This window comes from Anolis carolinensis, chromosome 2 (genome assembly GCF_035594765.1).
Source record: "Anolis carolinensis isolate JA03-04 chromosome 2, rAnoCar3.1.pri, whole genome shotgun sequence".
Lineage (NCBI taxonomy): Eukaryota > Metazoa > Chordata > Lepidosauria > Squamata > Dactyloidae > Anolis > Anolis carolinensis.
The window spans coordinates 131,371,092-131,388,345 of record NC_085842.1 but is presented as its reverse complement, the minus strand read 5'-3'; the positions used below and the strand labels follow the sequence as shown (position 1 = coordinate 131,388,345).

Sequence of the window (17,254 nt, the reverse complement as noted above, 5' to 3'; positions counted from 1 at the left end):
TTACTATGTAAGACATTAGCAACAATTATTGGAAGTATGTGAATTTCAAGTTGGGTTATCTAAGGCACTTTTTGCATACCACTTCTTAGTAGCTCATATTCTGTAATGTCTACTAAGTACAGTAGTAGTAAATGCTGATGCAGCATAAGGGAAAAATCATGATCTTTCTTTCTCAGTAAAAAGTACACTATATTCCAGTTAAAGGCAATGATTCCATATTGGGTTTGGTGTACATGCTCAGATAGAGCCTTTTTCTCTATGTCTCCCTGCTCCCATACAAGACAGGTGGCTGTGCATTCTCAATTATCATTGAGTGACTAAGAGAGGGTGCACATGAATGGGAACAATCCACCTACAGTTCTGCAGATAAACATGATCAAAATCTCAATTGCCCTTTCCTTGTCACTAAATGCCTGCCCTAGCCGTCCAGGGACACCAAATATTGTGATGCTGCTTTGTGCAGTGAGGGGGGGGGGGGGTGCAGAGGCACTGCACAAGCAGATACAGAATAGTTTCTTCCACAAAGAACATAAAAGCACACACATTCCAAAAATCCCAGGTTATGTGCACATATATCACGTGCAATATTTTATTTATCCCAATATAATCTACACTGTCTTTTTGTTTTAATATACACAAACTAGAGATTTTCTACTCCAAGTTTCTAGGTAACCTTCAATGTGTCTAATGACAATGCTAATAAAAACTGGTGTATTCATGTGGCTATTACTGCCAGTAGCTTTGCATGTGGCTTTCAGTTTTAAAAAACCTATTCTCAAAAGTTAAGAAATGTTTAATAAATTCAGAGTCAACTTGGCTTGGACCACAATTCTATACAGATTTGTTAAGGATGAAGTTCCACTTAACATCGTGTCCTTTAGACTTCTCAGTTTGCTCATGACTAGACTAACAACCAAAACAAGCTTATGTTGGTAGAAAAAGGAAGAAAAAGGAGGCGATAGGGCCACTGCAAGGAGTAGATGGGGTGATGGTGACAGGGGATAGGGAAAAGGCAGAACTGCTTAATGCCTTCTTTGCCTCGGTCTTCTCACAAAAAGAAAGCCATCTTCAACCTCAGCAACATGGAATGGACGAAGGATTGGGGGAAATCCAACCCCAAATAGGGAAACAAGTTGTCCAGGAACACCTGGCCACTCTAAACGAATTCAAGTCCCCAGGGCCAGATCAGCTACATCCAAGAGTATTGAAGGAACTAGCGGAAGTTATTTCAGAACCACTGGCAATCATCTTCGAGAGTTCTTGGAGAACAGGAGAAGTCCCAGCAGATTGGAGGAGGGCGAATGTGGTCCCTATCTTCAAGAAGGGAAAAAAGAACGACCCAAACAATTACCGTCCGGTCAGCCTCACATCAATACCAGGCAAGATTCTGGAAAAGATCATTAAGGAAGTGGTCTGCAAACACTTAGAAACAAATGCGGTCATTGCTAATAGTCAACACGGATTTACCAAAAACAAGTCATGCCAGACTAATCTGATCTCTTTTTTCGATAGAGTTACGAGTTGGGTCGATACAGGGAATGCCGTGGATGTAGCATATCTAGATTTCAGTAAGGCCTTCGACAAAGTCCCCCACGACCTTCTGGCAAACAAACTAGTAAAATGTGGGCTAGACAAAACTACGGTTAGGTGGATCTGTAATTGGCTAAGCGAACGAACCCAAAGGGTGCTCACCAATGCGTCGTCTTCATCATGGAAAGAAGTGACAAGTGGAGTGCCGCAGGGCTCCGTCCTGGGCCCGGTTCTCTTCAACATCTTTATTAACGACTTAGACGAAGGGTTAGAAGGCACGATCATCAAGTTTGCAGATGACACCAAACTCGGAGGGATAGCTAACACTCCAGAAGACAGGAGCAGAATTCAAAACGATCTTGACAGACTAGAGAGATGGGCCGAAACTAACAAAATGAAGTTCAACAGGGACAAATGCAAGATACTTCACTTCGGCAGAAAAAATGGAAATCAAAGATACAGAATGGGGGACGCCTGGCTTGACAGCAGTGTGTGCGAAAAGGATCTTGGAGTCCTCGTGGACAACAAGTTGAACATGAGCCTACAATGTGATGCGGCGGCTAAAAAGGCCAATGGGATTTTGGCCTGCATCAATAGGGGAATAACGTCTAGATCCAGGGAAGTCATGCTCCCCCTCTATTCTGCCTTGGTCAGACCACACCTGGAATACTGTGTCCAGTTTTGGGCACCGCAGATGAAGGGAGATGCTGACAAGCTGGAAAGCGTCCAGAGGAGGGCAACTAAAATGATTAAGGGTCTGGAGAACAAGCCCTATGAGGAGAGGCTTAAAGAGCTGGGCATGTTTAGCCTGCAGAAGAGAAGGCTGAGAGGAGACATGATAGCCATGTACAAATATGTGAGGGGAAGTCATAGGGAGGAGGGAGCAAGCTTATTTTCTGCTGCCCTGCAGACTAGGACACGGAACAATGGCTTCAAACTACAGGAAAGGAGATTCCACCTGAACATCAGGAAGAACTTCCTCACTGTGAGGGCTGTTCGGCAGTGGAACTCTCTCCCCCGGGCCGTGGTGGAGGCTCCTTCTTTGGAGGCTTTTAAGCAGAGGCTGGATGGCCATCTGTCGGGGGTGCTTTGAATGCGATTTCCTGCTTCTTAGCGGGGGGTTGGACTAGATGGCCCTTGAGGTCTCTTCCAACTCTACTATTCTATGATTCTATGATTCTATGATTCTAAGCAATTGGAAATCGCTTAGTGACTTCCTTCCTGACACAAGTCACTTTCAGTTCAAAGACCAAGGTCTTACACACTTTCAGTATCACTTAAATATATGTCACTGTGGTTTCATTAGATATTACAATTCTCAAAAGGCACTGCAGTTTTGTGTTCTCGTGGTGCACAACTGTTAATAAGTCCTCTACCTATCAAGCCAAAAGTGAGAGAGAAGGCTCTGCACTTGCAAAATTATTGACTGCACTATAAATCACATGATAACCCTTCATTGATATACTTTTATGCATTTAATCTTGTGTGCCTCTACTGTAACAAAAACATTACTCCTTGAGATTCTATTTCAGTATTAAATAAATGAGGCCAAAAGAGTAGCAAAAATGCAAGATACTGTATTCTAAATTCCATCTTCAAAATACTTTCCCCCCAAGACAGTTTCTATGTCCACACTGGTCTGTCAGTTCCATCATAATCCATTGTTCTTCTACTTAGTCTTTTCTGTACAACGTTGAAGAGGTAGCATGAATTTGCAGCTACAGAAGCCAGGCAATACAATTAAATATATAATTTAAGTTATCATATTGAAGAAGATTATCTCAGACTATCCCCACCCTCTTCATTCTGGATATAAACATATTTGTATGAAAACGTCTAATCAACAAAATACTAAGTAGAAACCTCCCCAGAGTTTACTAAAATCTTTTAGACTACAACATATTGCACTTTAAAATGCATTTGTCAGTTATAAAAAGTTCTCCTCATTCTATTATCTATTTTTAAGTCTGTAAACATTTCACTAAAAAGCATGAGTCAAAAGAAAATGCCTGAATTCTAATATGATTAAAAACATGTATTTTTGTTACCCACTTTTCTTGTGTCCTTTATACTGTTGTGACTTAGACTTTTTCTTCTGTTTTGATGAACTTGATTGGCTATCCCTTGATGCTGAAATATAAGTATTAAAAATGTAGTTTAACACTACTTTGTAGGACACAATATACTTCAGAATAACTTGGTTTATGAAATAAACTTCACTATATAACTCCAAACAAGACCACAGATATAACAAAAACATTTATGGATGATATGCCCTGTGTTTCAGAAGTTCTCTAAGAAATTATTTACATTATGTCAATTGAAACTGCAGGTTTCCATTATTTTTAAATTAGACATAATTAGGTTCTGAGTTTGATGACACGAATCTCTAACATAAAAAAGAACCTAAATACTTCAGTGGAAAATTAAGAACTATGTCAAGTTGATTTTTCAAATTAAAACTACCTCTGTCATGCCCAACCAGTCAAAAATAAATGAAAACCATGTGACTACATCTGTACTGCCCATTGGGAATCTGCTATATCCAATCAAGCTAAACTATTGAAGTACTTTTTTCATGGAAACATAACTGTGGGTACATAACAGATTTTTTCTGTTTGGCCTAGAACATATCTTTTGTGACTGGAACACTATAATGCTAAGAGCATCCCTGGAATATGAGAAGAGGAACAGGAAATACAAACCAGGAATCAGAACTCAACATTAATATATAGAAATAAAACAGAAGAAACCTAAAGACAGATGAGGATAGAAGAGCAAACTAGAAAATATACACATAAGGGAAGAGGAAGAAAGTGAGAAAGGGAGTAGTGAAGAAGTCAGTGTGTATAAACACTTAGAAATATGGCTGACTACAGACAAGGGAATTTAGATACATTGACTGGAGTATTAAATGAAAGTTGGAATTGTGTTTATGTCAGATGGGACTCTAACAAGTGGATGAAACTCTAAAAATAGAAACAAAGATGCTGAAAAAGTGAGAAATCTCAGCATAGCGAATCACTTAAATTTTCGTTACACAGAGGCTACTTACTTTGTGAGGCAGGAGGCTGCAGTTGGTAACCAGTTAGGTGACACCACCCTACAGGATAGAGATCAGGAGATTCACAATCCACCCACTGATCATATTCATCTTCCCAGCCATCAAAATGTATCCTCAACAGACGGTGGATAATGCGAGTTACAGTGGCCACACATACTAGACGAGGTTCCATAAGATCCACAGCTTCCAGTTTCATTGCAACATGAAATCCATGGTTTGGAACATCCTGGAATGGGAAACCAAGATGGCCATGTTACATTGTGCATAAAAATCAAAGTTTTGCTTTGGCACGTTAAAAAATAAACTCTTTTATGCCCTACAGTAATTTTGACCCTCTAGCTCTCACTTCTCTGTCTGGTGAGAACACTTGCCCTGCCAATCCCAGGTAACAGTAACACAAAACCCAGCAAAGCACCGTGTCAATCTGTATTTAGGATTTCTCCAAATCTGTTACCCATGCCCTTTTTCCCCAATATGGACAGAATCACTGGGTTAAGACATCTGAAGGAGAGGTTAATCTAGAAATGCACTGGATTATGCTTTACTTTTTGTGGGCAAGGTCAAGTCTCTGTTTATGACAACTCTTGAAAACCAGTCTCTTCTTCAATTATCTCCAAAATATTCATTCTACTACTTTTAATTCCATATTGCCAGTTTCCATAGGTCTACCTTAATATACTATCTGTACCATATCCCCAAATGGCAATGCTTTTCATAACTCAACTATGTATTTCAAAATGAGACAATTTGGTTTGGGTTTTTTTTTTGCAATATAGTTTTTATTTATTTCTTAAGAATACATCGAAAGTGGGAGAACAAAATAAATAGTGAAGAATAGTAGGAAGGAAAGTAAATGAAGAAGAGGCATGGTAGAAAAAAGGAAATAATAATAAAGAAAAAAAAATTTAAAAAAGAAAAGAAAAAGGTGTTCCATGCTTTGAAGACTTTTCTTTCGCTTTCTCCGACATTTTCTTTCATTTATCCTAACCTCCGCCTTTTTTATTTGTTTTTACACGCAAGACTGATCTATCATGAAGTTAATTCTTCTTTCTCTCAAGAAATTTACAACATTTGTCCAGTCTGTTTTATTTTTCCCTTCTCTTATTTTTTGTGTCAATATGTCCATCTGTATAGTGTCTAATATTTTAATCAGCCAATCTTCAACATTTGGAGCTTCTTCCTTTTTCCATACTCTTGCTAGAGTCAATCTTGCTGCCGCACTAATGTGGAATAGTACTCTATCTTCATTTTTATTTAATGTTGTGGTTGTGAATTCTAATAAATACGTTTCTGGTTTTAGTTTAAATTTGATTCCTAACATCTTTTGCATCATTTTGTGGACTGTCTTCCAAAAATTTTTGATTTTTGGACAGTCCCACCATTGGTGGAAAAAAGTTCCTGTTTTTTTCCTACATTTCCAACATGTTTTAGATTTTTTTAAATTGAATTTTGCTAGTCTTTCTGGGGTGTAATACCAGCGGTATTGCATCTTGAACCAATTTTCTCTAATATCAGTTGCTGCCGTGTATTTTATTTTTTTCCTCCAAATCTCTTCCCAAAGATCCAAATTTAAATTAGAGCCTACATCTTTTGCCCATTTGATCATACATTCCTTAATTTGTTCCTTTTTTGTTGCCCAGGTTAATAATTGTTGATAAAGTAATTTTATTAATTTTGTATCTTTTTGCATTACAATTTCCCACACCCCCTTTTCCTGATTGAATCCCTTTCTGGCGTCCTCTTTGTAACTTGCTTGTACTTGATAGAATTGATACGATATATGTTTGTGTGTTTTTTAAAATTTCGGTTTGCGTTTTGATTATAAATTCGTTATTTTGTTTTTTTAATAATTGGTGATATGTCAGTCAATTCTCTTTGCTAAACTCCAAAATGGGACAATTTGTACAAGGTTTTTAAAACTCTTTTCTGTAAAATTAACTAAATCTATGCAAAATAACTACTGGGGAGGGGCAGAGAACTAGTCAACTAGCCCCAGATATGATGACACAGTTAGCTCAAAGCTGAAAGGAAGGCTAACGGCCGACGGTGCTGGAGTTGAACGACAAATCCAATGTTCTAAAGATCAACACACTATAGGAACCTGGAATGTAAGATCTATGAGCCAGGGCAAACTGGATGTGGTTATTGGTGAGATGTCAAGATTAAAGATAGACATTCTGGGAGTCAGTGAACTGAAACAGACTGGAATGGGCCACTTCACAAAAGATGGCCACCAGATCTACTACTGCGGACAAGAGGAACACCGAAGACATGGTGTGAAAGCAGTGATTGGATACAACCCAAAAATGATAGAATGATCTCAATTCGAGTTCAAGGCAAGCCGTTTAACATCACAGTGATCTAAATATATGCCCCAACCACAGCTGCTGAGGAAGCAGAATTAGATATGTTCTATGAGGATCTGCAGCACCTACTGGATAATACACCAAAAAGAGACATTATTCTCATTACAGGAGATTGGAATGCTAAGATGGGCAGTCAAATGATACCCGGGATCACAGGCAAGCATGGTTTGGGACAACAAAATGAAGCAGGACACAGGCTGATAGAATTTTGCCAGGAAAACTCACTGTGCATAACAAACACTCTCTTCCAACAACCTAAAAGACGGCTTTATACATGGACTTCACCAGATGGTCAACACCGAAATCAGATTGACTACATCCTTTGCAGCCAAAGGTGGCAGACATCCAGCCAGTTGGTGAAAACAAGACTTGGAGCTGACTGTAGTTCAGATCACGAACTTTTTATTGCAAAAGTTAGAATCAGACTAAAGAGAATGGGGAAAATACACAGACCAATTAGATATGATCTCACAAATATTCCCAGTGAATATGCAGTGGAGGTGAAGAATAGATTTCAGGGACTAGATTTAATAAATAGAGTACCTGAAGAACTATGGGCAGAAGTCCACAACATTGTTCAGGAGGTAGCAACAAAATATGTCCCAAAGAAAAAGAAAACCAAGAAGGCAAAATGGTTGTCTGCTGAGACACTGGAAGTAGCCCAAGAAAGAAGGAAGGCGAAAGGAAACAGCGATAGGGGGAGATATGCCCAACTAAACGCACAATTCCAGAGGTTAGCCAGAAGAGACAAAGAACTATTTTTAAACAAGCAATGCATGGATGTGGAAGAAGACAATAGAACAGGAAGGACAAGAAACCTCTTCCAGAAAATCAGAAACATCGGGGGCAAATTTCAGGCAAAAATGGGCATGATCAAAAACAAAGATGGCAGGGACCTAACAGAAGCTGAAGAGATCAAGAAAAGGTGGTGAGAATATACAGAAGATCTGTATAGGAAGGATAATAATATAGATGATAGCTTTGACGGTGTGGTGAGTGAATTAGAACCAGACATCCTGAGGAGTGAGGTTGAATGGGCCTTAAGAAGCATTGCCAATAACAAGGCAGCAGGAGATGATGGGATCCCAGCTGAGTTGTTTAAAATCTTGGAAGGTGATGCTGTCAAGGTGATGCATGCCATATGCCAGCAAACATGGAAAACACAAGACTGGCCATCAGATTGGAAAAAATCAATTTATATCCCCATATCCAAAAAGGGAAACGCTAAAGAATGCTCAAACTTCCGTACAGTGGCACTTATTTCCCATGCCAGTAAGGTAATGCTCAAGATCCTGCAAGGAAGACTCCAGCAATACATGGAGCGAGAGTTGCCAGATGTACAAGCTGGGTTCAGAAAAGGCAGAGGAACGAGAGACCAAATTGCCAATATCTGCTTTATTGACTATTCTAAAGCCTTCGACTGTGTGGATCATAATAAACTGTGGCATGTTCTTGGTGGCATGGGAATACCAAGTCACCTTTTCTGTCTCCTGAGAAATCTGCATAAAGACCAAGTAGATACAATAAGAACAGATCACGGAACAACAGACTGGTTCAAGATTGGGAAAGGAGTACAGCAGGGCTGCATACTTTCACCCTACCTATTCAACTTGTACGTAGAACACATCATGCAGCATGCAGGGCTTGACGAATCCAAGGCTGGAGTTAAAATTGCTGGAAGAAACAATAAGAACCTTAGGTATGCAGATGATACCACTCTGATGGCCGAAAGTGAGGAAGAGCTGAGAAGCCTTATCACCAGGGTGAAAGAAGAAAGTGCAAAAGCTGGGTTGCAGTTAAACATCAAGAAAACCAAGATCATGGTAGCTACACCTACTGATAACTGGCAAACAGAAGGCGAAAACGTGTAGGCAGTGACAGACTTTATATTACTAGGTGCGAAGATCACTGCAGATGCAGACTGCAGCCAGGAAATCAGAAGATATTTACTTCTTGGGAGGAGAGCAATGGCCAACCTTGACAAAATAGTGAAGAGCAGAGACATCAAACTGGCAACGAAGGTCCGCATAGTGAAAGCAATGGTATTCCCCATAGTAACCTATGGATGCGAGAGCTGGACCATAAGGAAGGCTGAGCGAAGGAAGATAAATGCTTTTGAACTTTGGTGCTGGAGAAAAATCCCGAGAGTGCCTTGGACCGCAAGAAGATTCCAACCAGGAAATAATGCCCGGCTGCTCACTGGAGGGAAGGATATTAGAGGCAAAGCTGAAGTATTTTGGCCACATCATGAGAAGACAGGAAAGCTTGGAAAAGATCATGATGCTGGGGAAAATGGAAGGAAAAAGGAAGAGAGGCTGACCAAGGGCATGATGGATGGACGGTATCCTTGAAGTGACTGGGTTGACCTTGAAGGAACTGGGGGCGGTGACGGCCGACAGGGAGCTCTAGCGTGGACTGGTCCATGAGGTCACAAAGAGTCGGAAACGACTATGTGATTGTGATTGAGCAGCAGCATGCAAAATAAGTCTGAAAACATGTGTCTGCAAGATCTGAGCACGACTCAGATATCCATCAATCTTTTCTCAATCACTAATGACAATACAGAATCTTAAAGCTGCAAACCAAATTTATTGAAAATAATTGCCACTATTATGAGCTTTTCTGATATTAATCAATATACAGTCCATAAGAGAAAGCATTTTCTAGACCTTTGGAGTCAACAAAATAATTATGAATACAAAGCACATGCTCACAAATCATTACAATCTATTATGCCTGCTTACCTTGTTAAAGAGCTTCACAGGAGCTGCTACTGAACCCGTTTCCCTGAGGTAGTCAAACCATTTGAAAGGTAGTTTTGCATAACCTGCAATATAATTGTTTTCAATGAAACTGATGACATTTCAAAATCATTGTCCTAATCCATCAATATGAATATATAAACACGTACATATTCTAACTACTGCAATGTAGGTGAGTTGCATATTTCCGCAAATAAATGATGAATTTAAAAATATTTCTTACTATGTTTATAACAAAATCTATGTTACTAAGCTAACTTAGGCTACTGTACAGAAAGACAGACATCTGAGTTGAGATCTTATATAACGAAGAGAACAGTGAAGACACTAAGGCACTTCACAGCCTTACTGCAAGCCATATGGTGATTAATCCACCCCCTTTACTCGGCACTAAAAGTTCCTGAAGGAAACAAGACAGAGAAAGGCAAATCCAGCCAGACAAACATCCACTCAAGCAAGCGATAATGTAATACCATTATTTCTGGAACAATTTCAAATTAAATTATGAAAAAGATACAGAAGTAAGGATATGATAGTTACAAGCAATGTTAAGAAAAAAATACTGAAATATTTCTTTCCATGATGCTTGCCAAACCGAAGTACCTCGGGGTGGAGTTAATTCTATCATGTTAATTTCACAGAAACCAACAGGGAATATAGAAGGGGAGGAGGCATGGAAGCAAAACCAGTCAGATCCATCTGCTGCCTCAGAACCATCAATTCCAATCATGAGATAGCCATCGGATAACACCTAAATAAAAAGCAACAAAATTTAAGTTAAATACAAATTGATGCAAGATAGAAAACATCAGAAACTGAAAAGTAATTAGCTAAATTTCAACAGGAATGTACATGTAAATATGTAATTTTTATAGGGCAGCAGACATTCATAGGCAGGCAAGAAAACTGCCCAAAACATTTATGAAATGACACATGAAACCAAAAGTAGTCCTGTTGGTCCATGAAAATGAAATAAAAATGAAAAACCATACAACAAAGAAGGTATTGACCATTTGCAGATTATGAAACAATGTAATTTTGCCAGTTTTAACTGGTACAATACTCCGGATCCCTTTAAACAATTAAGAGGGAAGAAGGCTATGGGACTGCATACTTCGTGTCCTCCTTTCTTAGTTTTAAGCACAACTAATGTTGACTACATTTCACCATAAAATGAGAGGATTAAAAAAGAGATTTGTAGTACTTCATTATAAGTGGACCTTAGCCAGTATTAGCTGAGTTTAAATATAATACTGACAAAATTCAGCAGTTAGTTCCATTGAGAGTAGGACTGTCGAATGGGAAGCCTGAGACCAGGAACTGGATTTAGATTATAAATTTTACCCGTAGTAAAGACTGGCAGAAAGTCAAGGAACAGCGCAAGTTTCTGTCCCAATCCCAAACCAAGGTTAATGAACTGAATTACAATGCACTGGCAATTATCAAGGAACAACCCTACTGAAGTTCACTGGAGCTCCATCTGCACTGACCATTCAATGCAGTCTGAAGCTAGCTTCAAACTGCAGTGGCTAGACAATGGATGGCCACAAAAGCATGTGAAAGAAAGCCCTTAATGCACTATCAGTGCTCTGTAATCTGTGTAATCACCATCCGGGCTTCAAACTAATTCCAGAATTTCTTCTGTAATAATCTGCACAGTAAAATCACTTTCTTCAATACCAGTTTGAAATTGTATTAAATTGTCACTGTAGATAGGGCCTAAGTTAGTATTTGCATAGAAAGAGGCTTAATAAAATTTCAGGCTTCAAATAGGAACTGCATCTCAAAATCAGATGTAGTAGGAAATTGTGAATACTCTATGCCGTCTTCATCCATTAGATGCACTCAGGCTTTCTAAGGATGCGTAGTCAAATTTGTAGTCCATCCCCTTGGTCTGAGTAGTAAATATGGCATGCAATTAGTCATATAGTGTTATTCGCGAACACTTTGAAAAACAAACTAGTTTGATATTAGGCAGTAGGCTGTACATTTTATATATTAAAATATGTTAGGCTGGCTGATTTGCTTCTGTGAGTCTATAAAAATGTATGTTAATACCTTTACCTTTCTAATTGTGGCCACACATATTGCAGAAAGGTTTAATGGATCTATGGCTTCCAATTTCATTCCCTCCTTGAACCATTCTCCACTTGATTCAGTTTCTTTTACCTAAAGAAATCACACTGAACATTCATCTGAAGCAACAAATGTAATCAATACAAAGGTATAAATTAAATATGGCATGCAGCAACACTCAATCTCTTTTACAGGATTTGCAAACAGGTCACCCAGTAACAATCAATATTAGTAAACATCACATGGAATAATTTCATTTCTCTCCATACTGAAGGAGTGCCTCATGTACAGAGGAGGAGTTGCTTAAAGCTACGGACAATGCAGTTGCTGTTGCCTGCTTTTGGTCTAAAACTATTTAGGTGCTTGTGATTTTCTTCCCCCCCCCCCATCATTCTAAAATGTATTTTGTTATGCAATGCTTTTTGACACGAAATAAATAAAGGAGTGCAATTCTAATACACATTTCAATACTGATACATACTTCCTTCTAAAATATCATACCTTGATAAATAAATGTGGAGGTGCATCCAAGTGGGATTCCTGTTTCTTTATAATATCTGTGAAGCAGCGAGAGTAAAACTATTAAGATTCCTTGCTGAACTAGCCTAAATATATACAACCCATTTGAAATAGTAACCTGATACTAACAATGAAGCTATTTAAAATCAAACAGAATTACGGTAATTGCACTCTCACATTTTGAGAATATAATTGTAGTGTTAATGTGTTTTTGAAAAGTAAGCATATTGTTCATTATCTACCTTTAAGTTTTTTTTATCTTAAAAAATGAACAGAAAGCTATTTACTAAAGCACCTCTCTAGTCAGATGACCTTACCTGATCTTTTGAACCGATGTCCTATACTTCGAGACCAACCAATAGGGTGGATAAGTGGGCTGTACATATGGCACCAGAAATCATCTGTTTTGTCTTCACTGTCTTCATATACTAATCTTAATCTGCCTCCAATTACATTGTCTACAATTGCTACCCGTGTTCGACAGAGATGGGTTTTATCAACAACCTCGACTCTCATAGAAGGCTTGAAGGGATACTGCATGCTTTCTGACACCTGAAAACAAGTATTTGTGTAGCATTAGTATATCTGCAGGGGCAACTTTCCACATTATTTTCAAACAGTATTAGCTAGAGGAATTTGTGACTGCCCACAAGGATATTCGTATAACAAACATGCTTTCAGAGATCATAAAGAGAGCAATAAAAATGAAATAAAAATAAAAGTGATGGTATTAATCCTTTAAATGTTACATTTTGTTTGCTTTAGCATATTGATATATTCTCTGATCATGCCTGCCTTGCTCTATGTACTAAAATTAGAAGGGCTAATACTCCAAACCTCCTTCCTTCTCTGAATGTAGAATGATGAGGATAAGAAGCAGAAATAGTCTCACTGGTTCTGAGAAGGTACCCATATCACACGCATCTTTAGTCAAGCTGTAGGTCCCTACAAAGGATCACTAGGCTACTTCATTCAACAACAACAACAACAACAATAATAGTATTAATTGCTTCTCCCTGTGACTCAAGGTGGAATACAACATCATTAAAACAAGAGAGTAAGTACTACATAAAGACATACAACAAGATACATAATTAAAATACAGGTTAAAATCCACTTATAAAATCCAGATTAAAATTTACAATTTAAGATAGTTGCTCTTTAGGGATTAAAAGGACAAGTTGTCTTCATATAAAAACACTGTTCAAAGTTAAATCTTGTTCAGTGGTATCAGAAGTATTTTCTTCCACAGTAATATTCCTTTAGTTTTAAGAGGAAAGCCCATTAGAAGATATGGAGAGGGAAACAGATATAAACCAGTTTTGTCTTTTAATTCATTCTCCAGTATAATCTTTATTTGCATTCCCTATTTATATTCCACCTCCCAGATTTGCAGTCAGCCAGCAATATCAGGTTCAATCACTTCTGACATTAGAATGTCAACAAAAAGCAATAAGAGTTTTATAGTATTTTATATAATATTATACTCTATCCCTTCAGATTAGATAAACTTCTATATTGTCCCTTTTCAAAATCTGAAATCTATAATGTGATAGAAGTGTGGGTTATTGTTCTAACTCTTGTTTCTCTTATGCTATTGCCATCTTTAGTTAAAATTAATAAATCTTTGGATAGATTTTTAGACCAGAATCCAGATTTAGGTGGAAGCTATGCGCTTGGGGAAGTAAGTAAGAGATATCCACAACATGTCAAGCCAACCCCTCCCCATACATTAGGGGATTTGGAGGAAGTCTTTCAAAATGAGGCAATGACATCTTTCATAAGCAAAACGAATCCTCAGCAAGGTAAATTTTACTCTCCCAGAATAGTTTTTATTGCAGAACTCACACGGAATGACACCAACTAGGAATTCATTTTGCAACATGGTCATATGAATAGCTATAAATACTCATATATCTCAAGATTCAGACACTTCCCATGTAGACTTTCATTTCTTTAATGAAAAAAATAGCTAGAATAAAATATCTTAAAAACTGAATACATTTGTATTAAGTTACCTTTTTAAAAAGTGGGGGCAGACAGCTAGTCAAAACAAATGTTTCACCTTATGTCAGAATGTGTTCCCTCAGTTCTAAACATCTGGGCATTTTCTAGTACTCTAGATTTTGCACTTCAAAACCATTGGAGTCAGTATATTTTCAAAAACTACAACACAGTGAAATTCTCATTGGTGTCTAAATACTCCGGATTAAGGTGCTTGGTGGAAGGTTTTTGATTGGCCTCAGTGATAGTCTTTTCAGAACTAGCCTTATTAGCCTTACCTTCTGAGAAAAGTCAGGAGGAAGAGTTTTGGCACCAGTTAGTCGTTTCACCAGGAAAGCTTTCCAGTTTGTATATTTGTGTTGAATAGCTGTCAATGATTCAGGAAAAAGATATTATTAGGGTTTTTCTTGTTGTTATTTGCATTAGATTTCAGTAACCCAAATGTATTATTTAGTGTCCAACGCATTAATATTTCTGAGAACACCATGACTGGGAATCAAACATCTTAAGACATATAATATATACTTAGTTTTTCTAACAGTTAAATCAACATATTTACATTAATATAAAGAACATCATATTAATACAATAAACAAGACATCAGTAATTGAATGTCAACCTAGTACTGCTGGATTTACATACATCGAGGTGGCACTAGAGGTTTCCCACTGGTTGCACACCAGCCAACTGGATGGATATCAGCATCACAGACATTACACCAGAAGTCAAGGTTTGAGTCACTTTCAAAGCCTTCATATCTTAATAAAGCATTGTAACCTGAAAGAAAGCAAACTTGCATGCTGATACACATTGTTGTTAATAGTGGAATGGAAATATAACAACCCAATCCCTTGTTTATAAAGGTTTCTAGAAATGGAAACTGACACTGGAAAGAAATACTCTTGAACTGACTGCTTAGAACAGTTATGGGATGAAAGGAAGCAAGACCCTTCTTTTTAAGGCCAATAAGGCAGAAGAGGGGAGCATAGATTACTGAATGCTGGTAAGCCAGCAAGTCTTTTAGTGACAAAATTCAATACTGTATACATTTTAAAAAGTGCAGAAGACATTTTTTTCTAAAATCTTTGGTGCTTTGTTTCAGAAGGCAATTTAATGTGTCTGAGGAAACAATTTGCAGATACAACTCAACACATTTATCCAACCTAATGTAGTCCCTTAATGGCTATCTTAAGACGACTATACACATATATCGTAGGAAAAGACAAAGCCAAGAATCACTAGCATGCCAACAAACATATTTCATCAAAACCCAAAGAGAGTCTTGCAACTCTAAAGGTTGCACACATTGTGTCAACGATAACAAAGTTTTTAAGAGCAACCAATGCAATTATTTCTTATCAATCCCAGAATAATGGCAAAGCCTCCAAATAATGATCTTTGAACCTTTTAATATGCCAGATGCTACTATGACTGACTTTTAAAGCCTCTATTAACCTCATTCATTGCCAGGGTTCCAAATATGTCTGCTGACATAAGTTATATTGACTTTATCAAAATTTGTCATATTACAGCAACGGCTGGCAAAGTGTATCATTCAAAATATTGTTGAATGGAAAGTCCCAAGAGTCTTAGCCAAAATAGCCAACAGCAAGGAAGGCAGAGATATATGACGAACAATATCTTGAGAGTTATAGAGTGATTACTACTGCAAAACAGTACCCAAATGGTCAGATGAGAGAACTTCTCTGTGTGCGTGCCACAGGCTATATTTCAGAGGAAGGATATCTCTACAGCTTTGCATTTGGTTTTAAGAAAAAGATCTGCTCAATACCCACAAGATCTTTTAGACAGTTATATTTTAAAATATGTTCTGTTATACAAAATATGTAACCTGCTAATTTCACAATCCCCGCAATCCAGAAGACTTTGGTAGGTAAGTTGCAGTCTGTGTTAGGGACTTCTATTCGTACACCTTCTGAGATGTCGCCCCAGCAAGTCCCCATAGGTGCCTGAAATTCAAGATGGAGAAGAAAAAAAAGATTCACATGACAAATTTAATAAATAACACTGCAAAAATGCAAATGTACTGCCTCTTCAAACAGCAACACAAACACATCTGGTGCTGAGCCATTGAGTTACCGTTCATCTAATTGGCAATTCATAGCTTACCTTGGTGGGTGACACTGAATCCCTATCCCTCCCCTGCCTTAATCTGTGAAGTTCATTTTATTATCACAATTCTCATATTAAAACAAACAAAACAAAACCCTCAACCGCTGTCTTCAAAGTCTTTTCTTGCACTGAAGGTTTGTAATAATTCCATTTCAAAAGTTAGATATGAAAAAGAAGGTTGATGTAGTTTCTCTTTGCTAGCAATAACCATTGTATGACAGTTCATTTTAAAAAACCTTAGCATATGATTTAGCTATTTATTTATTAAAAATGAATATTAATTTTGACTGGCACAATATGGGAAACAGATGTAAGACCAAACAGGAAACCCAAACTTGTTACTATTCATTAATTGACGTCGCTACATTCAAGATGTACTCAGTAATATTTTATACTGTGATAGTACTTGAAGGCATATACATATAAATACACATACATCAACCCACACTACAATAACTGTAAAAGTAATGTGTATGATGGGAAAAATACAACAGGCCAACTTTAAATGTCATGAATATACAAGCTTGAGAAACTAGAAATAGTAAAGTGGACTGCTTTTAGCCAACAGAAATGTGGTAGCAAGTGATTCCAGAGAACTCTAATTTTTTTCAGCAAGCTAAGTAGTTTACATGAGAGTAATGTTCCTGAAATAGATACACACAAATAAATTTAAACATTGAAATCCTAAATATATTTTTTTGGAATGGACAATTTTTCAGAATAATTAGCATTGGACTAGTCCACTGAATTTTGTGCGACTTATTTCCAAGTAAAAGTCTTCAGGATTAGACAACAAGGGC

The 17,254-nt window shown here is 37.6% G+C and overlaps 1 protein-coding gene across 11 annotated transcripts in view; it reads right to left on the bottom strand.

Moving 5' to 3' along the window:
• Window positions 1-17,254, bottom strand: part of mbtd1 (mbt domain containing 1) — a 76,168-nt gene that overhangs the window by 16,743 nt on the left and 42,171 nt on the right. For all 11 annotated transcript variants that reach the window (XM_062970546.1, XM_008104553.3, XM_062970547.1 and 8 more), the window contains 10 exons: window positions 16,174-16,291; window positions 14,964-15,098; window positions 14,600-14,688; window positions 12,635-12,869; window positions 12,300-12,355; window positions 11,787-11,891; window positions 10,326-10,473; window positions 9,705-9,787; window positions 4,586-4,820; window positions 3,583-3,660 (listed from right to left, as the gene is read on the bottom strand). In XM_062970546.1, coding sequence (XP_062826616.1) covers window positions 3,583-3,660; window positions 4,586-4,820; window positions 9,705-9,787; window positions 10,326-10,473; window positions 11,787-11,891; window positions 12,300-12,355; window positions 12,635-12,869; window positions 14,600-14,688; window positions 14,964-15,098; window positions 16,174-16,291 — 1,282 coding nt within the window. The remainder of the gene's footprint in view (window positions 1-3,582; window positions 3,661-4,585; window positions 4,821-9,704; window positions 9,788-10,325; window positions 10,474-11,786; window positions 11,892-12,299; window positions 12,356-12,634; window positions 12,870-14,599; window positions 14,689-14,963; window positions 15,099-16,173; window positions 16,292-17,254) is intronic.